The sequence below is a fragment of the Staurois parvus genome, unplaced genomic scaffold (genome assembly GCF_062004578.1).
Source record: "Staurois parvus isolate SC_StPar_1 unplaced genomic scaffold, SC_StPar_1.0 ptg000013l, whole genome shotgun sequence".
NCBI lineage: Eukaryota > Metazoa > Chordata > Amphibia > Anura > Ranidae > Staurois > Staurois parvus.
In genome coordinates this window covers 2,278,432-2,306,345 of record NW_028317809.1, presented here as the reverse complement: position 1 = coordinate 2,306,345, position 27,914 = coordinate 2,278,432, and the positions used below count along the sequence as shown (strand labels likewise).

Genomic DNA, 27,914 nt, shown 5'->3' with positions numbered 1-27,914 from the left:
TTAAGTTACATTGAATCAGTTATATAACACATTTATGTAAAGCCTTTCTCAGGATGTTATAATAAAATTTTCGACATTTTAATAATATTTATCCTGAGTGTGTGTTATATACTTCAATAAAACTAAGCAGCTAAGTGCCATGGGGTTGATTTAGTAAACATGGACAGTGCAAAATCGGGTGCAGCTCTGCATATAAACTAATTGGCTGCCAATTTTTTTTGTCAAAGCTTAGTTGAACAAGGTGAAGTTAGATGTTGATTGGCTACCAAACACCGTGCACCAGATGTTGCACTCTGCAGTTTTAGCAAATCAACCCCAAATTGTTTAACGCCATTGCAGCACTGGCGTCCTGGAGTTGCTTCCCATCAAGGACACTCTTTGCATAGATTTTCTATATTCTGTCCATGTATGTTTTTACTCTGTGTAATATGGCCTTCTCACAATCTGAATACCCACCAATAGTTTTTATCCAGCCATAGAGTGTGGGTTTGATTTACTAAGGGCTGGTTTACATCATAGAAACACAGTCTGGATGCGTTCCAGATGCGTTTCTGTATACGTGTTTTTGATGCGTTTTAAAAAAAACAAGATATACCTGTGCTTAAATCCCAATAACTACTGCATGCATTTATCTATCAGGTGCTAAAAGGGTGTAACCACATATTAACACTAAAAATTCTGAAGGACCCTCTGCACACTGGTATATACTGTACCCTTTCCAGCAGAGGGTATATACCAGTGTGCAGAGGGTCCTTCAGAATTTCTATTACTGATGCGGTTTGACCCGTGTTTGATGCATTCCGGTGCGTTATTGATGCATTTTAGATGCGTTCCGGATCATTTTTCCCCCTCTTTTTCATCAACTTAAATAAAGACATATGCATTCCAGTGTATTTTTGGTACATTTAGGTGCCATCTGCTGCGTTTTTGGTACGTTTGTGATGCGTTTTACTGTGTTCCAGTACAGTTCAGTGCAGAAAAAATGCAGCATGCTCTTCTTTTTTTCTGGAACTGGACCTGACTGCATTGGTGTCAACTATGCCATTGGAAACTGTGTAACCTACTATCAATGCATTTTTGATGCAGACAAAAAACTGGACTGCATGTGGCACCACCTGCCTGTAGTTTGCATGTTCTCCCTGTGACTGCATGGGTTTCCTCCGGGTACTCCGGTTTCCTCCCACACTCCAAAGACATGCTGGTAGGTTAATTGGCTCCTGTCTAAATTGGCCCTAGTATGTGTATGTATGAATGTGAATTAGGGACCTTAGATTGTACGCCCCTTGAGGGTTAGGGACTGATGTGAATGTACAATATATATGTAAAGCGCTGCATAAATTGATGACGCTATATAAGTATCTGTAATAAATAAATAAATAAATGTGGTGTGAATTGGCACTAAAGCTGGAGAGTGCAAAATCTGCTGCAGCTCTGCATAGTAGCCAATCAGCTTCTAACTTTAGTTTGTTCAATTAAGTGTTGCCAAAAATAAACCTCTAAGCTGATTGGTTTCTCTGCGGAGCGGCACCAGATTGTGCACTCTCCAGTTTTAGTAAATCACCCACAGTGTGTATGACATTAAACTTCACAGAGGCAGTGACTTCCTTGTATAAGCCAATGTTATGAATTTGGGGGTTGATTTAATAAAGGCAAAAAGAAATTCACTTAAGCTGGCCATACATGTGTAGATTTTCGGACGAGAATTTTCATTTAAAAAGTCGTACAAAAATTCTTTGAACATTCGATGAATGGACGAATGTCATTCGAAAATTGTCTTTTGCTTTTAACATTTGATTTTAAAATGAATGTCATTTCTGAATGATAACCACATACACTGGCCAAAAATTCTTTTGATCATGTAAAGTTTTCCTTCCTGCCCCTTCGCAATTTTCCCATCACTGCTGTGGAAAATAAACATCGATTTGACCCCACTAACGGTTAGAAAATCAAACAAATATTCTTGAAACTAAATTTCTTGAACGAAAATCTAAACATGTATAGCCAGCTTTAGTGTGTGTGTAAAAATTCACTTTGCACCCATCCAATACCCTTCTACAAGGAAAATTTGAAAAAAACTATTCTTTCTTGCACGTGATTGAATGATGTAAGTCGGTTCATCTCATTCACTAGGCTAAGCGTAAATTCCCATTTTGCCTTTAGTAAATTAAAGCCTCTGTATAAGGCTCCATGTATACTGGGCATTTTATTAACTCTGGTAGCGTTAGGTATGTAAAGTCCAGGGGCGGACTGACCATTCAAGCACTTGGGCACTGCCCGAGGGCCCGAGGTCAGTAGGGGGCCCCATGAAATGCCCCTGGTACCATTTTTATAGGCTTTTTTGAGTGTGGGCAAGGACACAGGGGCCCCATGATCCCATATTGCCCAGGGGCCCCATGAGTTGTCAGTCTGCCCCTGGAAAGTCACATTAAAAACACACATTTTTCAGCATTTTTTAGTGTTTTTGCATTAGCGTTTAGCCGCATTTGCATTTTTAAGCTTTTTTTTTACACAAACAATAAATAAATAACATTTTTGCTCAAAAAATGTCCAAAAAATCGCATTTTTCCAGCATTAGAACATTTTTACAGCTAAAAAATGCTGGCTAACCACTTGTCTACAGGGCACTTTTACCCCCTTCCTGCCCAGGCCAATTTTCAGCTTTCATCGCTGTCACATGTTGAATAGCAATTGCGCAGTCATGCAACATTGTACCCAAACAAAAAGTTTTTCATTTTTTGAGATAGATAGAGCTTTCTTTTTGTGGTATTTAATCACCTCTGGGTTTTTTATTTTTTGCTAAATAAACTAAAAAAGACTGAAAATTTTGAAAATAAAAAAGTTTTTTCTTTGTTTCTGTTATAAAATTTTGTAAATAAGTAATTTTTCTCCTTCACTGATGTGCGCTAATGAGGCTGCAGTGATAGGCTTTACTTGTGGGCATTTACAGGAATCACTGATGGGCACTGAAAAGCAGCACTCATATATGGCACTGATAGGCGGCATTGGTGGGCACTGATAGGTGGCACCGATTGGAACTGTTAGGCGGCACTGACCAGCACTGATTGGCGGCAGTGATAGGCGACATTGACTGGCACTGATAGGCAGCTCTGATGGGCACTGCTATGTGGCATTGATATTTATTTCAGGTACTTATATAGCGCTGTCAATTTACACAGCGCTTTACATATATATTGTACATTCACATCAGTCCCTAACCCTCAAGGGGTGTACAATCTAAGTCCCCTAACTTACATTCATACATACACATATTAGGGCCAATTTAGACAGGATCCAATTAACCTACCAGCATGTCTTTGGAGAGTGGGAGGAAACTGGAGCACCCGGAGGAAACCCACGCAAGCACAGGGAGAACATTCAAACTCCATGCAGGAGACGGCATGGTCGGGAATCAAACCCATGATCCATTTAATGCAAGGCAGACGTGCTAACCAGTAAGCCACTGTGCCGCCTACTGGTAGGCACTGGTATGTGGCATTGATGGACACTGACAGGTGACACTGATGGGGCTACAATGATCATCAGGGCACACTGATCACCAGTGCCCTGATGATCACTATAAATGTCCCTTCGGAGGAATGCCACTTACCACCACCGAGAACCGCCGCCCGCCTGTCATTTCCTTATATGGTGAGTGGGAGGCGGTTAAAGCCTATATGTACATGGACACATAGGATGACATGCTGGGGGGTTTACTGGCTGCAGAATAAAACACCAAAAGACAAAAACAGCAGCTGTAAAAATGTCCAGTGTGCATGAGGACTTAATGTGAGACATCTGTGAGATATTTTTTATTATTCATGCTAAAGTATAAAAAATATACTTCGTGAAAGTATTTTGAAACAGATGTGTTGCTCATGTTCGACACTGCAAGTTGCAAACCACCATGTGCTATTCGAAGTGCATTGGCACATTAGTTATTAAAAAGTGAATTCTCTGGCAATCTTTCACATTGAAGCTATTTAAACACAAGCTGAAATCCTGGGATCCTCCTTCTGGTGGGGTGGTGATGATTTGCATATTTCTCATAACATAAGGAGACTTCTGACTGCCAATAGCAACTCAGGACTCCTCCTGCCTGTAGGGGAACTTTCCATTCAATGCACTGTTAGCTGCTAAACATCATTCAAATCATATTAGTAGTGTAGTTTCTTTGGTAGAGAAAAAACTATTATTGTTTCAGTCTAGTGAATAGTTTTTTTTTTTTAAAAATGAGAAGTGGAGAGGTCCTTGCACTGTTTATATGGATGCACTGTTTGCTGGCTAGCTACAAAGTCATAGCTACTACTGAGCCAACCACTACCGGTAAGTATGTTTCTTTAGTTAAATGTTGTCTCTCTTCTGTCTCTTACTACTATTTCAAAAGAACAGCTTAGCAACGCTTTCCTGTTGTAATCCAACCGGGTATTTTAAAGATCGTGTTTCATTCATATTCTAAAACTGAGTAAAACTTGTTGCATACACTTTTTAATTATTTCTGTAAACTGTTGTCGATTTGCATGCTATTTACTAATCTGTATAAAAGTCAATCAAGTAAAAGAACATTTAAATGATGATTTTTTTTTTTTTTAATGTTCCTTCCACATGTGCAAATCATACTTCTAAAATCATGAAATGTACTAGAATTCTTGGCATATTGTTGCTTGCTTATGTGTTCTCACAACAAAACTTTTGGGAACTCATAATAGAAGGAATGTATTGCTTGTGCTTTTGAAGTTAACGCCAGATATTGTAATAAACTGAATGCTATGTTAGGGAGAATGTCTATTTATATGACCTGACAAAAAAGTATTTAGAATGGTTTAATGCAAAGAACAGTATTTAAAGCAACTGGTTGTAATCAGTTTCTTACAGTCAGATTTATAGTGGCCATACACGCTTCAATTTTATTATCTGATTGATGTGTAATTTGAATAAATCTATCAAAATGGCAAGCTATCAAATAGCCATTCCTTTCCTTCTGATCGATTTAGATCAGATTCAATCAAACTGAGTCAATTGACTAGGGCGGAAAGTTATCGATCGCTTTACATCAATTGCCAGCACTGAGATACTTTGGTCATGCAAGCGTTGATATTTTAATTGATCAGATTATGAGGTTACATAATGCAAACAGATTAGGATCAGTTGATAGATGATTAACTACTGAGAAAAATCCTGTGTGAATGGGTTGTCGACTGTAGATTAATTACTCCTTTTGGAAGAGATTGATTGGAAAAGAAATTGATAATTATTAGCATGTATGACCAACATTAGGCTTAGATTAGACTTACGGTTGGGGGGGGGCAGCAAAAATGTGCAATTGAGCTACGTTTTTGCTGCCCTCCAAGGCCCCCCTTAAGCTGCAATAGGCATGGATGGGGGTGTTTATATGCAGTGGCCGTGATGCTTTGCATGTGCAGCAAAGTTGACCTCAGATGTTCGCCTACTAAACGCTTCACAGTCCCACTATTGGGGAAATGCTGCAAGCACCCCGCAACCATGTGCTATGCACTCCATTGTGGCATGTTTGTTGGCAAAAATGGAGTTTAAACAGGTGGGAACAGGCATCACATCACTTCCTCACCACCTGTCAGTAGTCTCTGAAGCATGATCCGAACACAGATTGAGCTTCAGAGGAAAGGGAGATGTAGATGCATGTCTAAATCTACCCTAAGGCTAAGTTCACACCTTTGCAGTTTGCATTTGATCCGTTTCTGCAGTGCTTTTTGTGGTGCGGTTTGCATTTTTGCACATGCGTTTTTCTTTCAAACTGTTGCTGGGCAGAATAAAACACAAAACGCATGAAAAAAGCATCAAAAACACACTACATGCATTTCTGCAGCATCTCCATTGAAGTCTATAAAGCCAAAAACGCATCGTTTTGCATTTAAAAAAGTCCCTGACCCTTTCCAAAAAAACGCACCAGGTGAAAACGCAGACGTGTGAACTTGTCCCATACGAAATCATGTTTAATGGACTGCTGTGTGTTTCTGAAAAACGCAGCGGAAAATGCATAGGTGTGAACCTAAACTTAGGGAGATGTGATTTACTGTACATTGTTACTTTTTTATGTAAAAATTGTATTCAATCCATTTAATACACAATTCACTTTACTCACCTTCATGAAATTCAAAGTGAAAATCTCAGATAGAAAAGTTCCTGGCAAAGTAAACTGGTGTGGGATCAAACGTGACAGTGTGTTTATGTTTGGGGTGTAGATGACTGCAGTGATTTAAAGGGACTCAAAAGGTTACAAAGTTTGTGTGATTTGCTTCTGGTGGAAGCATTCATTTCCTCAACCGATGCAGGCTATTGCCAAGGGAGCAACGGGTAAATAAGTTCAACTCCACTTCCTCGGGAATGTAAGTTCAACCTATGACTAAGAGAATGGCTATTTCCATCAAAGCCTAATCACAGAGGGAGGAGGAAAGGGTTAAGTGTGGTTTAATGTCCCCAAAGGATTGACCCATATTGGCCTGGTAAATATACCATTGAAAGTGTTTTATCATATCTGTTAGACAAGTGCAAACAAAATGTGGTTGTTCATGCATCCAGAATCATTGTGAGCTTATAACTTCCTGTGCTCTCTGCCCCCGGACTGTTATCGGTTAGCATTCTTCCCTGCTATCATCGTGGACAATACAGCGTCTCTCCCTACTATGGAGAAGAGAGGCAGGTGTTATGTAGTCCTAACACACTCCATGTCTTAGAGCAGGGGTCTCCAAACTTTCTAAACCAAGGGCCGGTTTACTGTCCTTTAGACTTTAGGAGGCCCGGAGTGCCCAGTGGGAGTAGAAAATGTTCCAGCGTTAGTAGGAGTAAAAAAATGACATAGTGCTTGTAGTCAGTGGAAGGAGGAATAGTGTCAAGTCATTGGCATTTGTTGGAGGAACAGTGCCCCATCATTGGTATTATTGAGAGGAATATTGCCCCATCATTGGTACTATTGGGAGGAATAGTGCCCCATCATTGGTGTCAGTGGGATGAATAATGCCCCTTCATTGGTATCAGTGGGAGGAATAGTGCCCCATCATTGGTATTTGTTGGAGCACCAGAGCCCCATCATTGGTATCTGGGAGGAATAGTGCCCCATCATTGGTATTAGTTGGAGGAACAGAGCCCCATCATTGGTATCAGTGGGAGGAATAGTGCCCAATTCATTGGTATTAGTTGGAGGAACAGAGCCCCATCATTGGTATCAGTGGGAGGAATAGTGCCCCATCATTGGTATTAGTTGGAGGAACAGAGCCCCATCATTGGTATCAGTTGGAGGAATAGTACCCCATCATTGGTATTAGTTGGAGGAACAGAGCCCCATCATTGGTATGACTAGGAGGAATAGTGCCCCATCATTGGTATTAGTTGGAGGAACAGAGCCCCATTATTGGTATCAGTGGGAGGAATAGTACCCCATCATTGGTATTAGTTGGAGGAACAGAGCCCCATCATTGGTATGACTAGGAGGAATAGTACCCCATCATTGGTATTAGTTGGAGGAACAGAGACCCATCATTGATATGACTAGGAGGAATAGTGCCCCATCATTGGTATTAGTTGGAGGAACAGTGCCACATCAATGGTATTACTAGGAGATATAGTACCTCATCATTGGTATTAGTGGGAGGAATAGTGCCCCATCATTGGTGACAGTGGGAGGAATATTGCCCCATCATTGGTGGCAGGGGGCAATAGTGCCCCATTGTTGGTGTCAGTGAGAGAAATAGTGCCCCATCATTGGTGTCAGTAGAAGCAATAACGCCCCATCATTGGTGTCAGTAGAAGGAATAGTACCCCATCATTGATGTCAGGGGGAGGAATAGTACCTCATCATTGGTGTCAGGGGGAAGAATAGTACACCATCATTGGTATCAGAGGAAGGAATAGTACTCCATCCTTGGTATTAGTTGGAGGAATAGTACCTAATTGTTTATATCAGTGGGAGGAATTGTGTCCCATCATTGGTGTCAGTGGAGGGAAAAATACCCCATAGTTAGTGCTTGTGGAAGAAATGGTGCCTCCTTGTTAGTGTCAATGGGAGGAATAGTACCCCGAGGGCCAGAGAGAGTCAAGCAAAGGGCCACATTCGGCCAATGGGCCGCAGTTTGGAGACCACTGTCTTAGAGCGACAATGTTGCTCAGTATAGTTGTCTCTCTAAGACAGGAAGTGTGTTAATGGCAGGATTACCTGAAAATAAAGGGGAAAATATTTGAAAGAAGAAAACTACTGCAGCCACCATATCTTAAGGACAGGTAAGCTGAAATTAGTTTTGTGCTTAGGGCCAGTTCACATCTCTGCATTTCCAATCACTTAGCAAACCGCACAGAAAACGTGTGGTTTCCTGTGCCTTTTGATATGTGCTGAAAACGAGCATCACTCTTGTTTAGCTATTAAATGTCAATGACACCCCAAGTGTTTTGCTGGGCTATAAACACATGGAAAAGTGCGGTAAAAAAAAGCACCACACTCCACTTCAAAAAAAAAAACTACAGAAGCTTCTTTGGAGCCTTTGTCACATGTAGGGCAGTCCATTCAAGTGATATATGTTAACAAGTGAAAAATATGCAAAGAAATGAGGAAATGCAAAGGAAATGCAAGTTCGCACTACATCCAGATGTGAATGGGACCTTAGGTTTAGATACACTTTATCTCTATTTGGAAGCAGGTATTTTAGGCTCGGTGCCAACCACACCATATGCATTGGGATGTGCTGGGCAGCATGCAGTACTCTTTTCAGCACGGCGGGTTGAGGCAGAAACCTCAACATCCCACCACTGGAACTTAAAGCGGAGCTCCACCCAAAAGGGGAAGTTCTGCTTTAAGCCTCTGTCCCCCGCTCCCCATTAAGGATTGGCACCTTTGGGGAGCAGGTACCTGAATTTGGCAGGTACCCGCTTCCACTTCCGCTGCAATTGCCTAGGCGATTGGAAGCGGAAGTTGTCCTCCCCCCTGTAGTCTTCTGGGACACGTGACAGGTTCCAGAAGACAACGGGGACATTCACAAAGTGCAGCACTTCTCACACATGCGCAGTAGGCACCCGGCTGTGAAGCGCAAGCTGTCAAAGCCTGGTACCCACATTGAAGATGCCGACACCAGGCAGAGAAGACAGCCGGTGAAACCAGCCGTGGTGAGGACACTGCTGGACCGAGGGACAGATAAGTGGCTGTAGTTTAAAAGTCAGCAGCTACTTTTATTTTTTTAAGAGGTGGAACTTTGCTTTAATTAAATGTCACTTGTGTGACATTTAATTAAGTTCTAACAAAAAAAAGAGAAAAAATACTGTAAACAGTGTGATGAGCTGGGATCAGGTCCTTAGGCAATGTGTCCTCTTGGTTGTGAGCTAGTGTGAATCAGCCCTTGAGGATTAATGGCGGTCCCCACTAGGATTTGCACAGGAATGTGCTGCATGTTCCTATGCGATTCATATACTGTTCAGTGCGGTGCAATTTCAGCCTATTCATTTTTAAACACATCAAAAGTAGAGCATGCACTACATTTGGAAACACACTGTAACCAGATTGCATGATACTTCTGCACCATGCGATACGGTGCAGGCAAACTCACTGCATTTGCAACATGTGCTTGGGGTGTTGACACCCCCTGCAGATTGTAACTGTAGTGTGTTTTAAATGTTGTGATGGAAATGCTCATAGAACGTTTTGGTATGAAGGTTGCCTATTTCTCATACATGACATATATGTTAAGGACTTAGGGCTAGTTCACACTATATGCATTTCAGTGTGCTTTTTTTCTGCATCCAAAACACACAGAAAATGTGTTCGCATCCAGAACACATCAGGACTGCATTTCTATGGTGCGAAAAGGCCCTTAAAGTGGAGCTAAAGTTTTGCTGTGACAAACAGTAAGCAGGCAGGATTTTATTGCGGAAGAGACATGCAATGTGTTGGTCGGGATGATTTCCTCCTGCGCATGCACTGGAGTGACATCATCCTGTGCTGCTCAATGAAGACAGCTGAAGACTGGCACCCAAGAGAAGATGCTGGTGCTGGTGAGGGATGGAGACCACTGAGGAAATGCAAGTTTTGATCCCTTTAGTTCTACTTTAAGTGCTGTGAAATAACATTTCCTAAAAGTATAACTAAAGACAAAACTTTTTTTTAAAGTTTTTTATAGAGTGGAGAGAATTTAGAACTCCTTTCAATTCTTATTGCTGCCCCCGTCAGGGAGATTCACCCTCTCTAGACCACTATTGCTGACAGTGTAAGTGAAAGAAATTCCCAAATTATGGGTTGTCACCTAAACAGGAATAGGGTGGGGAAATCTTCCAATGGGGATGCTAGCTCTGCTGGCAAACAGGGATTCCATCACTTTGAAGGGATTTCCTTTCACTTCCTGTTTTGACTATGGGACAGGAAGTGAAGAGAAATCTCCCTAACGGGATGGAGATGGCAAAAAACCTTACGGGGCGATCACCTTTCCTATATTCTCCTTTACTCCAAAATGAAAAAGCCTTTACATTTAATTTAAAGAAGTGAAAAATGTAAATATTAAGGTGTATCCCTAAAGAAGGATAATGAGTCTGTACAATAAATAATATTATGAGGGTTGATTTATTAACCGCTTACCGACTGCCCTATAGCAGAAGTACTGCTACAGGGCGGCAGGGCTGCGCAAAATCACGTGTGTATATATATATATATATATATATATATATATGGGTGATTTTGTATTTCCGGGTAGGGGGTGCGCCGCCAGCTGTCAATCACTGGGTTCTGGCTGAAGATTCCCTGTCGGCAGCTGATGATTGCCGAGGAACAGTAAGAGAGGAGAGGTCTGTATGTATCTGTCCCCTGTCAGCACCAGCATGCTGCTTTGTATTGCATAGCAGAGCAATACAAACCAGCGTGCTTAAACAATAAAGCACACACATACAAAATAGTAAAACAGCGCACAGTTAACCCTTTGATCGCCCAAGTGTTAACCCCTTCCTGCACAGTGTGATTAGTACAATGTCAGTGCTTTTTATTAGCACTGATCACGTATTAGTGTCACTGGGGATGTCATTGACACCAAGTCAGTTCCCCCCAGTGTCAGAATGCCCGCTGCAGTCCCGCTATAGGTCGCTGATCACCGCCATTACTAGTATAAAAAAAAAATTGTATAAAAAAATTCCAGTATCTATACCGACATTTGTAGATGCTATAACTTTCACGTAAACCAACACGTATTGGGATTTTTTTAGCAAACACATGTAGCAGAATACATTTTGGCCTAAATTTATGAAGACATTTTATTTTAAAACATTTTTTACTGGATATGTTTTATAGCAAAAAGTCAAAAATATATATTTTTTATAGCGCAAAAACTAAAAAATGCACATGCATTCAAATAACACCAAAAGAAAGTTCTATTTGTGGGGAAAAAAGGACATAAATTTCATTTGGGTGCAGCGTTGCATGACCGCACAATTGTCAGTTAAAATAACGCAGTGCCTTATCGCAAAAAACAACTTGGTCAGGAAGGGGGGTAAATCCTCTGGAGGGCAAGTGGTTAAAACTGGAGAGTGCAAAATCTGGTGCAGCTGTGCATAGAAAGCAATCAGCTTCCAGGTTTTTTTTTTTTTTTTTATGTCAAGGCTGATAGGCTGCCATTCACAGCTACAACAGATTTTGCACTTTCCAGTTTTAGTAAATCAATAAGTCCTCATGCACACTGGACGATTTGATATCACTGGTAACATTAGCTGTGTAAAGTCACGTTAAAAACGTGAGTTGTTCAGCTTTTTTTTAGCATTTTTGCATTAGCGTTTAGCAGCACTTTTCCTTGTTTTTCCGCATTTGTGGTTTTTAGCATTTTTTTGTAGTTTTTTTTCGGTCAAAAAAAGTCCAAAAACGCTGGTTTATGGCTTTTTACCGCATTTTGCCACGTTTTTCAGCATTAGAGCGTTTTTACAGCTAAAAAACTCTAGAAACCCACTAGTCCTGGGTTTTTTTTCCAGTCAAAAAACATCCCTGCCAAAAAACATTGATTACAGTCTATGTGTGCATGGACACATAGGAAAACATGCTGGGGGGTTTACTAGCTGTAGGAAAAAATGTCAAAAGCCAAAAACAGCAGCTGTAAAAATATCAAGTGTGCATGAGGACTAAAGCGCTGCGTAAACTGTTGGCGCTATATAAATCCTGTATAATATTAATAATCTTAGATTGTAAGCTCCCAGGATCAGGCCCTCCTAACCCTCTTGTATTGAACTGTATTGTTGCTGTATTGTCTCCCATTATATTGTAAAGCGCTGAGCAAACTGTTGGTGCTATATACATCCTGTATAATAATAATAATAATCTTAGATTGTAAGCTCCCAGGATCAGGCCCTCCTAACCCTCTTGTATTGAACTGTATCATTGCTGTATTGTCTCCCTTTATATTGTAAAGCACTGAGCAAACTGTTGGAGATTAATAAATCCTGTATAATAATAATAATCTTAGATTGTAAGCTCCCAGGATCAGGCCCTCCTAACCCTCTTGTATTAAACTGTATTGTTGCTGTATTGACAACTCATGGGGCCCCCGGGCAATAGGGGATCATGGGGCCCCTGTGTCCTTGCCCAAACTCAAAAAAGCCAATGGAAAAGGTACCAGGGGCATCTCATGGGGCCCCCTACTGACTCCGGGCCCTCGGGCAGTGCCCGAGTTTCCAAATGGTCAGTCCGCCCCTGATTGTCTTCTGTTATATTGTAAAGCACTGAGCAAACTGTTGGCGCTGTATAAATCCTGTATAATAATAATAATAATCTTAGATTGTAAGCTCCAAGGATCAGGCCCTCCTAACCCTCTTGTATTGAACTGTATTGTTGCTGTATTGTCTCCCTTTATACTGTAAAGCGCTGAGCAAACTGTTGGCGCTATATAAATCCTGTATAATAATAATAATCTTAGATTGTAAGCTCCCAGGATCAGGCCCTCCTAACCCTCTTGTATTGAACTGTATTGTTGCTGTATTGTCTCCCGTTATATTGTAAAGCGCTGAGCAAACTGTTGGAGCTATATAAATCCTGTATAATAATAATAATCTTAGATTGTAAGCTCCCAGGATCAGGCCCTCCTAACCCTCTTGTATTGAACTGTATTGTTGCTGTATTGTCTCCCGTTATATTGTAAAGCGCTGAGCAAACTGTTGGCGCTATATAAATCCTGTATAATAATAATAATAATCTTAGATTGTAAGCTCCCAGGATCAGGCCCTCCTATCCCTCTTGTATTGAACTGTATTGTTGCTGTATTGTCTCCCGTTATATTGTAAAGCGCTGAGCAAACTGTTGGAGCTATATAAGTCCTATAATAATAATAATAACCCCATAGTGTATTTCTATTTCCAGCACTAGTAATAAACCTGTAAATTAGGCAATGAAGTACACTTTCTGACGTATAAAAGCACATTTCATACCTTCATAGTCGTATTTTCTCCAAAATACCTTTTCAATTGAACTTCTACAGTTTCACACTCTAAATCTAATTTAAGCAGCTGCCAATTTTTTTTTTTTTCAAGCAATAGAGGAAAATTCCTTGGATTATCCCTCTTACGACTGCAGCATATAAAACACAGCAGGCTTTTGGGAGGGCCAGTGGTTTGAAAGGCAAGCAGAAGAATGTGACCGATAGTTACCTTACTACAGCTCATTCTTGAGGAGCGTCTAACCTTACACAAGGTCATTGTGACTCCACCCGACCTCACACCCCCTTTTCTGACTGGCTGATTGGCTCATTGAGAGCAGCATGAGTGGGCTAGTCCGAAAATGTCTCCTCAATCACAGCTCTTGGCAACTATTGTTACATGAGCAGCTCTGTCACCGCTCTCCTCTCCCTCCACAGCCTGGGGAGTGTTTATGTTCTTCTATGTGCACATTCATGCTTCCTAACCCATGAGGAGGAAAACACTGCAAAGATTTCTTTCAAGTGAAAACTTTTTTTTTTGGTAACTATTACACCACAAATAAATAACATGCTACAAAAAAAGGTTTAGAAAACAAACCACTTATATTAGTTCTAGACTTTGCGTAGAAAGCTGGCCTAAGGCTGTCTTCACACCCAAGCAGAGTGATTTTCAGACCTCTTTATTTGAGCATTTTTGTGAGTACATACAAGCATTTTAGAAGCATAATGCAAAACCTTTTTTGTGCCAATCAATAAATTGAAATGAAAAATAAAAACCACAAAAATAAAGTCCACAAAAATAATACAAGAATGCTCTCTTCCGTGTCCAACTTGTACCTCCACAAAAATCCAGTGCGTACCTAAAAAAATATAAATACTACATAGTGCGTTACCTTTGATGATAACAAGTATATACTTTAAACAAACAATAAGTATATACTTAACACAAATACTGTAAGTGTAAAAAATAAACAGGATCCAAATCGTGAGCAACACGTGAATCGTAAAATCGCTCTGTGTACACCTTAGATAAATACATAAACGTGAACAATCAGTGTACACTCAAAACACAAAAAAAAATTATACATAAATCAAAATAAATTAAAATAAATAAATAAATAGTGCACTCTCCACTTCTAAAACTGAAATGCATACAATTACCCTCTCAAAGTGATAACAAGTCTTGTAGAGTACACCCTGGACTCTCACTCCAGTGTAGTAGTCACGCCCTGGACTCTCACTCCAGTGTAGTAGTCGCGCCCTGGACTCTCACTCCAGTATTTTAGAAGCATAACACATGTACACTCTTCGGCCACTTTATTAGGTACACCTGTTCAATTGATTGATAACACAAATTGCTAATCAGCCATCATGGCAGCAACTCAATGCATTTAGGGATCTAGATGTGGTGAAGATGACTTGCTGAAGTTCAAATCAAGCATCAGAAGAAAGGGGATTCAAGTGACTTTGAACATGGCTTGGTTGTTGGTGGCAGATGGGCTGGTTTCAAAAACTGATGATCTACTTGGAACCATCTCTAAGGTTTACTGAGAACGGTCTGAAAAAGAGAAAATGTCCAGTAAGTGACAGTTGTGTGGAGGAAAATGCCTTGTTGAGGTCAGAGGAGAATGGGCAGACTGGTTGCTGCAACATTCAGATGGTAGGGTCAGAATTTGGCATAAACAACATGAAAGCATGAATCTATCCTGCCTTGTATCAACGGTTCAGGCTGCTGGTAGTGGTGTAATGGTGTGGGGGGATATTTTCTTGGCACTAGCAAGGTGTACCTAATAAAGTGGCTGGTGAGTGTATATTCAAGCTTGTTTCAGACAATTCTTTCAGACTTAAAAAAATTAAGAGACATTTGACTGCAAAATTGTTCAGAAACTCTTGATTCCATAGTTTATAGGCTTCTCCAATGAAGTCTATGGGGTCAAGAACACCCAAATATGTGAACAGCTGCCATTGAAAACCATGGATTTAAGATGTTAACAGTTTTGGAGCTTTGAGATAAAAAATGGTCAAGTGTGTATAGTTTACAGACTTTTCCAATGAAGTCTATGGGGTCAAAAACACCCAAAGATGCCTCAGAAATAGCTTGTGTAGCTTTTGTAGTATCAGGCGCCGAGCTACAGATGCCTGAGTGCTCATATGTGAACAGCTGCTATTGAAAACCATGTATTTGGGATGTTGAGAGTTTTGGAGCTTTGAGCTAAAAAATGCTTAGGTGTGTATAATTTACAGGCTTTTACAATATCGTCTATGTGGTCAAAAACACCCAAATCTGCCTCAAAAATAGCTTGTGTAGCTGTTGTAGCATCAGGCATCGAGCTACAGATGCCTGAGTGCTCATATGTGAATAGCTGCCATTGAAAACCACAGATTTAGGATGTTGAGAGTTTTGAGCTAAAAAATGCTTAGGTGTGTATAATTTACAGGCTTTTCTGATGATGTCTGTGGGGTCAAAAAACCCAAATCTGCCTCAGAAGTAGCTTGTGCAGCTTTTGGAGCATCAGGAATTGAACTGCAGAAGTCTGTGCTCTCATATGTGAACAGCTGCCATTGAAAACCATGGATTTAGGATGTTGAGAGTTTTGGAGCTTTGAGATAAAAAATGCTCTGAGATAAAAAATGCTCAAGTGTGTATAGTTTACAGGATTTTCCAATGAAGTCTATGGGGTAAAAACACCCAAATCTGCCTCAAACGTAGCTTGTGTAGCTTCGGGTTGTCAGGGATCGAGCTGCAGACATCGAGCGCTCATATGGGAACAGCTGCCAATCAAAATCATGGATTTAGGATGTTGAGAGTTCTGGAGCTTTGAACTAAAAAATGCTTGGGATGTAAATGGGGCCAAAAGTGCATTGGTGAAGGTTTTTCAGGGGTCAGGACCCATTCACGCCGAAATGCTTTGTAGCTCAATGGTTTGAAATCCTCAACATCCAAAATCCCATGTATTACAATAGTGGCTGTTCAAAAATGAACACTCAGCTGCCTGTAGCTTGGTGCCTGATGCTCCTGAAGCTATGTGAGCTACTTCTGAGACAGGTTTGAGTTTTTTTGGCTCCATAGACTTCAGTGGGAACACTTGACAATGCAAAAGCCTTTTTGAGCATTTTTTCAAACATTCTTCAGGCATTTTTGAGTCTATAGGAAGTCATTCATTGGCTAAAAAAAAAATGACCTGAAACTTAAATACGCATGAAAAATGCTTTAAATATGCTTCTAAAATGCACATATACGCACACAAAAACACTCAAATGAAAACCTCTAAAAATTTCTCTGCTCAGGTGTCAATGCAGCCTAAAATAGGTTTTAGGGTGACATGTCATCTTCCAGCTACCAGTTAACTGTCCTCTGAAAAGACATCCACTGTGGAACACTTTTCAGAGGGGTGGCAAGGGCTGCCGTTAATGTAAATGGGTCCGTATTACTCAACTCTGGGAAAAGTAAAATTCCTCCCTTGCCATGGAGCTGCGCCTTCACTACTAGGCATAAATGCTCCTTTCTGTCTATGGGATATGGCATTAGAAGACCTTAACTGCCAGAGCGCTAGGAGAAAGCTGGAACCTGTCTATTAGCATGGAAGAGCCTGCAGGAGCAGGGGATCGGGTAAATAAAACTACTTTTCTTGGTCCTTTAGACATAAATGAGCTTTTAACCCTTGCAACGCAGGTGCAATGCAAGGGAGGACTTTTACTTTTTTAGGAGTTCAGCTTTATAGATAACTGCATGATCTTTACTCTTTGCATACTTATTTTTCTTTTTCTCCTGCCTACGGTGGCCATTTTTACCAAAGGCAGAATAATCCATCTCCCTTTAGTACCTGGATCTCTGCCTAGAACTCTGGGTCTGCCATTGCATACCAATGTACTAGGATACATTTTATATTAAGTAGCCTTAATCCACACAGAATTTGCATGTTTTCCAAGTGCTTGCATGGGTTTTCTCTGAGCGCTCTGGTTTCCTCCAATACTGACAAAAACATGTTGACGTTAGAAAAGAAATCTGCTGCTATAGGGTATTGCACTCTGTACATAGCATTTGCTTTTTGTGCCATTTAATAAATAAGGGTAAATGCCCCAACAAGGAGAATGTGAATCCCCAGCTGTTGAAGTCTCAGAATACCCTGCTAAACCCACAACAGCTGCAGCAACCAAAGTTGCGTAACATTTTCCATAGTAATCAACATGCCTCATAAGACGTCATTTACTCAACGATGGAATGTTTATGCAAGGCAGCACACGTATCTACTCAGAATATTGGGATATTAAAGCAAATACAAGTTTAGTGGAATGGCATGAAATATATGCCCTCTAATAACCCACCATTTACGTTAGGCGAATCTTTGAAGTGAAATCTTGGACATCAGACAGTGTAACTTGGAAAGCAAAGGGTAGATCATTATCTAACTGGTAGGCTGATTCTGTTTGATCTCTCTGACAAATAAATTATAGAGTGGCAAGTTCATGTCCACAATTTGAAATACTATCACATGGTTTAAGAACAGTGGGTAAGGTGGATTAAATACCACCAGGTTTAAAATGTAGAGCACAACATGAGTTTATTTGGCCATTTATTGCATGTTTTTTTTGTGTCACTATGTTTTAAATGCAGAATAAATTAGTATTTCATCTAGTTATTATCATTAGGGATTATTAAATTCCAAAAATAAAAATGCAATATATTGCAGTTCACCAACCTTAGATGTGGTGGTTGCTGTATTCCTTTTCAGGCGAATAACATTTTCTTCAAGTATAGTACAATATCTGTTGATCCTGTCAGAACCTTAGCGTTCTTGCAATTTCCTGTGCACTGAACAACTAATATTATCATCTGTGTACTACAGAAAAATTCCCATCTATGAAATGGAGATATTAAGAGAGGGAGAGGTTTGTAGTCCAAAACAGGAGCATAGTCTAGGATGACAAAGCTGCCCCTCAATGGATACAGTACGATATGGGAGGGTCGAGTTCTTATATTTTCGGCAACAGCTACTTATTCTGTGATAATGTTCTATATCAAGGCCGAACTCAAATACTGTAAACAATTACTATTTAACTTATGATTTCATAAAAAATATCTTGCTAATATAATTTAAAGAAAGGTAATATTTTCTACATTGAATGATGTCTTTTACAAATGTTGGGGCCCCTTTTTTTGCTTAGGTAATTTTATTACAAAGATGAACTGACCCTTTAACTGTCAGGAATTTATATTGAACTTGTTCTTATTAGGTTTTACAGGTTGTAACAAGGAGGAACAAACAGGTTCACAGTTGTACAATCATATGAAGCAATATACTTGTTGTGGTTGTGCAATAATAGTCTGGTAGTAAGACCTGTACTTAGAGGAGGTAGGATTATTAAGTATTGTACACTGGGAGCCTAGGGAAATTGGGGGGGGGGGGGTGGAGACAAGGAGACAAGAAAGATACGACGAACAAGTTAACTAAGCCAGTCAACATAACTTCAAGTTTTACAAGAGGTGATAAATTTATCAGATTTATACTTTACATCTGGGGTTGTTTGACCATGAAGCCCAAGACTTTCAGAATTTGGAGATGGAGAAGTGACTTAATGAAAATCTCTTCTCCATCTCGCATTGAGTATTCAGATCTTGGAACTGTCAGGAATTTAAATGCATTAAAGGAAAATCCCAGGAAGTTGTATCAAAAAGGACTGCATGAGATGAGCATACCTCTCGATGTTTTGGAATGGGAAAGAGGGACAACTTTTAGCAAAAAGTGTGTAGGCAGTGACACAAAACTAACAAGTAGCTGCTATTCTTAATGGAATCCCATTAATTAAACAAATCTGTGCATATAGAACAGCGCTGCTCACTAATAACTGATGCAAACGATTAAATAAATAGAAAATATATTTAAAAATTTATTTTAAAAATCCCCCTTATGAAAAATTGTTAAAAAAGTTTGCAAAAAACTGTTATAATGTAACAAAACCTCCTATACCTCCAGTTCGTACATAGTATAATGCAATATAATCTGTGACTAATACGTAACATTCTTTCTCATCACATATAAATATATGGAACAATATTATAAATTGCGGAAGTGTCCGCTCCCAGAGGACGTCAAGTGATGAAACGCATAGGACAGGGTGGTGTTGTCTCGCGGTAGTTGTTTCCATATGACCGGAGATAACAGTATTCACAATTGTGTGCCATTTTCACTTGAGTCGGTGGAGACATAGAACATTGTAAGTGCATATGTTTTGCAGTTTTGATAAAAATTTTCAATGGTTTTACGCTATGGAGACTCCTCCCCTTTTTTCCTATGAATGGTATATCAATTTAAGAAGTCCTTGAAGATAGGATTGCGGGCTGCAGACTGTCACTCTCAGAGCAACAAGCGCTTATGCTGGTCTATACTTTCACCAGCATATCTCTCTGGTGAGTTCATCCAATTTATCTGGTGGTGGATAGAGCACATTTTCTTGGTGGTGCTATTGACATAGTGGAACTTGCACAACAAATAGCACTTAATATTGAGGAGCTTCACGGATTCTATGGACGCAAGGGGTTATGTTGGATTTTGTGATGATGCACCTACGTCTATAGTCATTTAATGGGCACATTTATTTGATTGCACTAATCACTTTACAATTTATAATATTGTTCCATATATTTATATGTGATGAGAAAAAATGTTACGTATTAGTCACAGATTATATTGGATTATACTATATGCGAATCGTAGGTATAGGAGGGTTGGTTACATTATATGTTTTTTGCACAATGTTTTGCACAATTTTTGTTACATTATATTAGTTTTTTGCACAATTTTTCTTAGGAGATTTTTAAATATTTTTCAAGTATATTTTCTATATATTTCTTCTTTTGGATCAGGTATTAGTGAGCAGCGCTGTTCTATATGCACAGATTTGTTTAACGACACATGCCCCGCCATGCCACTAGTTACATGGCCCACAAAGAATTAATAAGTAAAAATTGACTGTCTAAACCCACAAGTTTGTGTGAAAGGTTTAGTGTGGTATAACACCTTTGGTAGTTAAATATTAGATTTATTATAAAGGCCTACACAGAGGTCAAAAAGAGGGACAGTCCCTTCAAATGAAGGGCAGTTGAGAGGTATGGATGTGTTCTGTGAAAATTACCCAATCCAACATCCTGCTCTTTCCGAGATACAGTCCTCCAAAAATTCTGATGACAGTACAGGAGTACCCTTAGCTGACTATTTCCAGTCCCAAAGACCTCTACTGCAGTGCCTAATTTAATTTAAATAATGGCAGGGACCAGAATAAGAATGCGCAAGGAACAAAAGCGGACAGCTAACAGTAGAGTCCCTTCAAATGAGAGGCAATTGAAAGGTATAGATGTGTTCTGTGAAAAGTACCCATTCCATCATGCTGCCCTTTCCGATATACAGTTCTCCAAAAATCCTGACGGCACAGGAGTACCCTACTATTTCCAGTCCCATAGACTTCTACTGCAGTGCCTAATTCCAGTTGAATAATGGCAGGGACTAGAATAAGAATGAACAGCATGAAGGTAATGGTAATTAACATATTACATTTACCATCAGTGGGCCATTTCAATGATACTTAATGGAGTTCTTATGTAACAGTACTTGTTACTTCTGGTACACAATTCAGTTGGGGTTAATTTACTAAAGGAGAACATATTTCACTTTCACTGAAGCTGTATTCAATTTAATTATCCAGAGGCAATAGAAAATTCTATTTGTTAAATTCCACTGAACACAACTGGGCTTCCAAAGGTAAAACAGGTTTGCTTGTCAAGATGAAGAATGTAAATGTTTCATAAACCACCTCTACATATTTATTTTCCAGAACACTAACAACTCCAGCCAAATTAAATTGTGATAATAAAATGTTATAGCACTAGTTCTATGTGCTTTTTTTTCGCTTTCCTTGTCTTTCATTAATGCTGCAGAAAGCCAGTTCCTGAAATGTTTGTAGCTCATTAATCTTTATAGCCAGTGGTCTTTCATGGAAGGATGTGTTGAATTTGCAGAAACCATCATTAATTGAAAGTTATAAAAAGTCATATATTACTAGCCATATAATGAGCAGATGACAGCTTTATGGCACTTTGACTTTTTCACTGTCAGTGTGAAATTGTAGAAATGAGATTCAGTCTCACAGTCGCACCATGTGGATCCTAAGGTGGCACTGCTTATGGAACATCTATTGTGCTATATGGCAGGAAAGCTGTAGACAAAACTGATTTCATGTACACTCAGTTTTCACATGCTTTATTTGGCAGCTTTTAGATAGTGTCAACAGTGCTTGATTTATGAGAACGTGGCACTCTAAGTTAGGAACAACTAGCAGTTCTTGGAAAGCCTGCCTCCAGAGAAATAGGTCTGCCAAGTGAAATGCTCACAGCAACTTGATCTCCTGCAGCCATCCTGCAAAGCAAGTATGTACAGTTCAAGTCTAATAGCAGATAGGAATGTTGCATTCTTAAAAGAAATAATTACAGGCAAATGGAACCCCTAGAAAGCAGTTTTATAAGGATAAGTTCACTTCTATCATGTCTATAACATATATTATTATTATTATTATACAGTATTTATAAAGCGCCAATAGTTCACTCAGCGCTGTACATTACAAATATATGTTATTGTTTGAATGTCTATTTATTTTTGGATGATGATGCCAATGATGTTTTACATACTTTAACACATTCTAATGCATCATATTAACACAAGCTAATAAGCATAATATATGTGTGTAACCTTACACTAAAAATACTAGTAAAGGACTTTTTATAACTACAGCAAATTTGGTGGGTCTTTTTGTTTCCACAATGGTGGAAAAGAAGGCATTGGAGTTCTACCAGAAAATCCATCAAGTTCCAACTGTCGCTTTCTGTAGTGCAGGTTTGAAAATCTGAACTAACATCAGATTTTGTACGTAAAGCCGGCCATACATGGGCCAAATTCTGGACAAATTTTCTTTAAAAAAAATTGTAATGATGAATTTTCATTTGAATTGTTATTATTATTATTATTATTACATCAAGTTTATATAGCGCCAAAGGGTTTGCTCAGCACTGTACAATAGAGGGGGGGACAATACATGAAACAGTACAGCAACTACAAACAGCACACAAGGGGTTAGAGGGCCCTACTCTTTTGAGCTTACAATCTAGGAGGGAGGGGGTAGTGGTACAGGAGGAAGTGGCTGTGGGGGATGGAGTGGTAGGAGGAATGAAGGAGAATGGCTGTTAGGTGAGGGTGGGGTAGGCTTCCCTCAAGAGGTGGGTTTTCAGGGAGCGCCTGAAGGTGAGGAGGGAAGGTGACAGTCTGATGGATTGGGGTAGTGAGTTCCAGAGGATGGGGGAGGACCTGGAAAAGTCTTGCAGTCGTGCATGGGAGGAGGAGACCAGGGAGCAAGATAGAAGGAGGTCCTGTGAAGAGCGAAGGGTACGGGTAGGGTGGTACCTGGGAATCAGGTTGGTAAGGTAGTTAGGGGCAGTGTTGTGAATGGCTTTGTAGGTCAGAGTGAGTAGTTTGAATTGTTAACCACTATTGGCCCGCAGCAATGGCCGATTTTCATGCGGTCATTGAATTTTAGTGATTGTGCATGTTGGAAATTTGGTGAAAAACAAACACATTTCTAATCAATGATGGCAGAATTGTGCGAGAAATATAATCAAAAAAGAAATGCACATGAGCTGACCTGGAAAGAAAAGAAGATTCCCAGTCACAAACTTTCTTTTTTTTGAAGGCTTGGTTGGTAGAATTTTGAAATCAATAGTGGCACCATCTAATTACAAAATGAATGAAATTTCCAATTTTCAATTGACAATTCGTTTGGAATTCGACCCATGTATGGCCTGCATAAGGCTGGCCATAAAAATGGCAATCTTCTTGTACAACCTCCATATAATCTCCTTTGTATTTACCAAAACTATTCAGGGGTTTACCTAAACTATCCAATTAGACTGGCTGTTGATAATTCTAAAGGAGCTTGTACCTTTACATTGGAACATGTGTGGTCATCTATAGGAATGATAAAAAAATGTCCAAATCCTCTGTTCTCTTGATATACACATTTTTAAATATGCCCTATATGAAGCACACCCACAACTTTTTGTGATTCATACAATAATCTCTTCCAGTTCTAATCATCGAGATATTGGTTGCCCCATTTGAATCTGGTCAGTTTCAGGAATTGTTCCATCTGGAATACTTGACTCATCACTGCTTTCTATAGCCAACTGTACTTTTTTTTTACTACTATGTAAAAATAAGTCTCATTGTCTACCAAAACTAATCTTGCTTAATTCTTAGCGTTCCACTGCCACTCAGAGATAATTATTGACTGTGTGTCTCACTATCATTATCTCTATGCTGTAATGGAATGTGCATTTCATTCCCAGCAGAATATGCTCTATTGAAGGGATTATTAAAATTAACCTATAAAAGCCTTCTAGTTTAAGGTAATATCCTATTGGAAAGTACATCTGCAGGATGCATTTCTGTACAGCTGTAAAAAAAGTATCACGGACAGTACTCAATTGTTTCTGTACAGCTTCCAGATTTTAATGTGTTCATCCCTCCTAGATTGTAAGCTTGAAAGAGCAGGACCCTCAACCCCTCATGTTTTGCATTGTATTGGTATTGTTCTGTCACATGTTCTGTCCCCCTTTGTAATGTACAGCGCTGAGCGAACTATTGGCGCTTTATAAATACTGTATAATAATAATAATAATAATAATTTGTAAAGAACTGTGAGTAGATATATGCAATGTAGAAGTCAATTTTCACAACCACAGCTCTGTTTATTCCTACTTTAATTGGCCATAATAAGCTTTGATTGGTGAAGCAGCTGATTCAGTGTCATGAAAGTACACAATATACTATAAATGCAGTCTATGCATGCAGTCAGTACATGCCCTGCAAATAGGCTGCTGAATCAGCTTTTGAAAGTTCACCGGGTTAGGAGATAAGAATAGTAACATCAATCTGTTAGATGGAGAAATTCACTTTGGTTGTACAACAGGTCAAAAGGTTTATTTGAGGGAGAAAAAAAAACCCATCATCTAGTAAATAAATTACAATATTGTGACTTATAAATTAATTACAACCTATTTATGTATGTACTTTGATAATAAAAGATCATTTATTACAGTGAACAAAATTTTCATCTATGCATGGCAATATTGTAGGATATACTGTAGGTACAAACAATTAAAATTACCTTTTTAAGCATTACACAAATCCATAGCACTGCATGCACATATTTTATTTGTGCTGGGCATTAAAATGTTTGCCAAATCAGCCAACAGAAAATCATTTTTAAAGTGCAGTCATTCAGCAGTAACACACAAAATGAGATCTGAAATATGTGCCCAGAAAACTATCTGAATAACTAAAACTTGATTTATGAACCCTAATGTTACTTGGGGGTCAGTCAAAATAAAATGTTTCCATGTACTGGAGAAAAGATCTGCTTGTTCATGGCCAGATCTGTATACATTAGTACTTTAATCATGTTATTTCTGGGTGGAAATGTACATATGGACAGCAAACAAAGAACTTCTATGTTGGGAAAGCTTTTGCACGCATAACATAGGGTAATTACTCAGGATGTCCTGTCAAACGTATCGTATTCATACGAAGTTGTGTCTGCCTCAGGCCATTTCATTGAATCAAACATTCATATTATAAGAGTTAGTAAAACATTAATGAAAAAAGAGCAAAAATATTTTATTATTGGAGAGTAACTTGCTTGCATTAGGAAGGAAAGAGGTAGATCATCACAGCCTTTTCACTTTCTCACATTTTATTGGCACATATCTATTCTGTTTGAAGCTTAGGTAATTTGAAATGAATGACTGGTTTGGTAAAATATTAACTGCAAAGAGTCTTATCAGCATTTCTTAGTCAGCTACGGCTGCTTATAGAATGTGGAGGGGGTGAGACAATCAGTCAAAATATGAACACTTTTGTGTTTGGAGGGGGATTGGTGGTGGAAGAGGGCAGTAATTGAACAATAGAGAAAAAAACTTGAGTTTTGCTTTAAAATTAGTATCATATACGGTACTTCTGAATGAAAAAAGTACAAGCTGGGGAGGGTACAAATATCTTTTTTTTACTGTCAAGGTGCAAAAATAAACCACTCCAGTCCAAACTTCAGAATATTACTAAAATCTCATTTAAGTTTTTACATGTTAATGCCACTAACACAAAAAAGGTGAAATGAAGTATTTTATGAAATGAAAATGTCAATTGGCTATGATACACAAACATATCATTAGCTCTCCTTCAATTTTCCTTATTATTATTTTACACATAGCCATTACGAAACGCCTAAAAATTGACATTCACAAAGAACAACTGATAAGCACACAGCTACATGTTTATTGTTTACTTAATAGCACATATTCATCATTTTACTAGATTTTACAACAGCAAGTATCTTCGGGAAGAAAACTGATTTCAAAGATATTGAAAGCAAATTTGCACTGCGTACTTCAGATGAGCCAGATGAAGACACCTGTTATCTTATCCCTGGACAAGAACAATCTATCGCAGAATGCAACTTCAACCAAACAAGTAAAACATTTGTGATTATACATGGATGGACGGTAAGGGAATATTTTTTTGGACTTTAAAAATTGTAAAATCCATTGAGGGATAGTTCACACCACAATGCTGTGTCAGAAAGGTGCATTCTGTGTGTGTTTTCTGCACTATTGCCTTTATGGTCTGCTGCGGGTGCCTGTGTAATGTTAATGACACCCCTAAACACAAATTGCAAATGCAGTGTGTGACAGACCCCCCTGGCACCCCGCCTAGGTGATTCTGTCAGAGAACTGCTTCTTCACCGCTGGGGCACAGGACCAAGGTATTATAGCTGGGCATCGCACTCAAGACTAGTTGACACTAGCTTAGGTGCAAAACTGGAGCTCTTTATTGAACAGAAATACAGATTTTTCTACACTTCAGAAATAGGGGCAGTCCCCACATGAACAATAAAACAAATATTACAAATTGGGATAAAAATCTCACACTGATTAGGTCAGAGCTTGATCACATTATCCTAAACAGTGCAAACAGTAAACAGTATAGCCAACAGCTAACAGTGATCTAATTAACAGTAAGCTAATCAACAGCCAAGCACCCAGGCAAGCCAGGGCCCCAATCTGCCAGACAACCTGGCATCTCCAACCCTGAATACACAAAGTGCAATACACATGCTATCTTTCAGGTGTTTGTTTTCACTTGTATAATCTGTCCATCATAAAACAAAACTCATACCATATTCCAACAGTCTGTAAAAGTAGAATTCATCTATCTTCATAGATTTCTTGAGGGAGATTGTTAATAAATATTTCTGTCCTGAAGCAGAGGAGGTTCTCCAACCCAGTATGCAGGAGGGCCCCATATTTCCTCTGACTATTAACCTATACAAGATTAATATTAAACCTTTCTATCCACTCCAGAAGGGAAGCTGTATTGTCTTTAGTGAGAGAATTAATCCAAGGCTCACCAGCGTTCATCATGTTGTTGTCCATCATTAGAGAATGATGTGCTCAGTTGGTAGAAGGCTAGCCCCTAGTCCCCTCCAAAAGCCTCTGTCCATATTGGGTCTGTCACACAGTGCATTTGCATGCACCAGATCACATGGCACTGCAGTACTATACGAATTGGTGTGGCATGTTTTTCAAAAAGCAGTGCAAAGATTCCAACATATTATAAATGCACATATTATATACAACACATGTTCCTGTAAAAATGGCTGTGTGTGTAGATGGGTGCTGCAGTGATTATTGTCTGGAACCAAAGACCATTAGAGTGAAAGAATGTCATCAGTACAGCATGGATCTCCAAGATGGCTCCAAAACTTTAATCAGTGATCATATCATTACAGCATAAGTAACCTTTTGGAGCCTCACAGGACCCCGCTGCAAGCCTGATGAAGGGGTCCTGCGAGGCTCCAAAATATTGCTTATGCTGTAACAATGTGATCACTTAATAAATCTTTGGACCCATCTTGGAGAACCATGGTGTGCTGGTGACATTCTTTCACTCTTTCAAAAGCAATGCACGCAAATGAATGGGCTGCCATATTGCACTGCAGAGAAATACACATGAATGCACAACCAACATTTCTGTGTGATTCTGGTGTGAACCGGCCCTTGCTCTTTGTACATTGTGCATGTAGGTGTTGTACCAAACAGTCAGGCTGATTTACTAAAATAGCTGAGAATCTTCACCCAAAAAATTTGTGAATATTCACTTTAATTATCCAATAATGTGAAAAACAACTTCTTGTTTACCTTAAATGCGCAATGCAGATGCATTTCAAGAGATTGTATACTTGAAGCGAATATTCATACCATTTTTTAGTGAAGATTCTAAACTCCTTTAGTAAATCAGCCCAAGCATATCTTAGTCAGAATCAGGTGATTAAGTAATCCGATTATTATAACCAATGAGAGGACCAGGACATTCTTATAATTTCATTTAACTTTCTTATTACTTCCCCTTTACTTTTAAGGGCTAA

At 39.2% G+C, this 27,914-nt stretch overlaps 1 protein-coding gene across 1 annotated transcript in view; it reads left to right on the top strand.

Annotated features, from left to right (window-relative positions):
• Positions 1-4,079: 4,079 nt before the first annotated feature.
• The window catches only part of LPL (lipoprotein lipase), a 48,245-nt gene continuing 24,410 nt past the window's right edge, over positions 4,080-27,914 (top strand). Inside the window, exons 1-2 of the mRNA XM_089675235.1 lie at positions 4,080-4,323; positions 25,805-25,992. Of these exons, the coding sequence (XP_089531361.1) occupies positions 4,230-4,323; positions 25,805-25,992 (282 nt within the window). The 5' untranslated portion in view covers positions 4,080-4,229. The remainder of the gene's footprint in view (positions 4,324-25,804; positions 25,993-27,914) is intronic.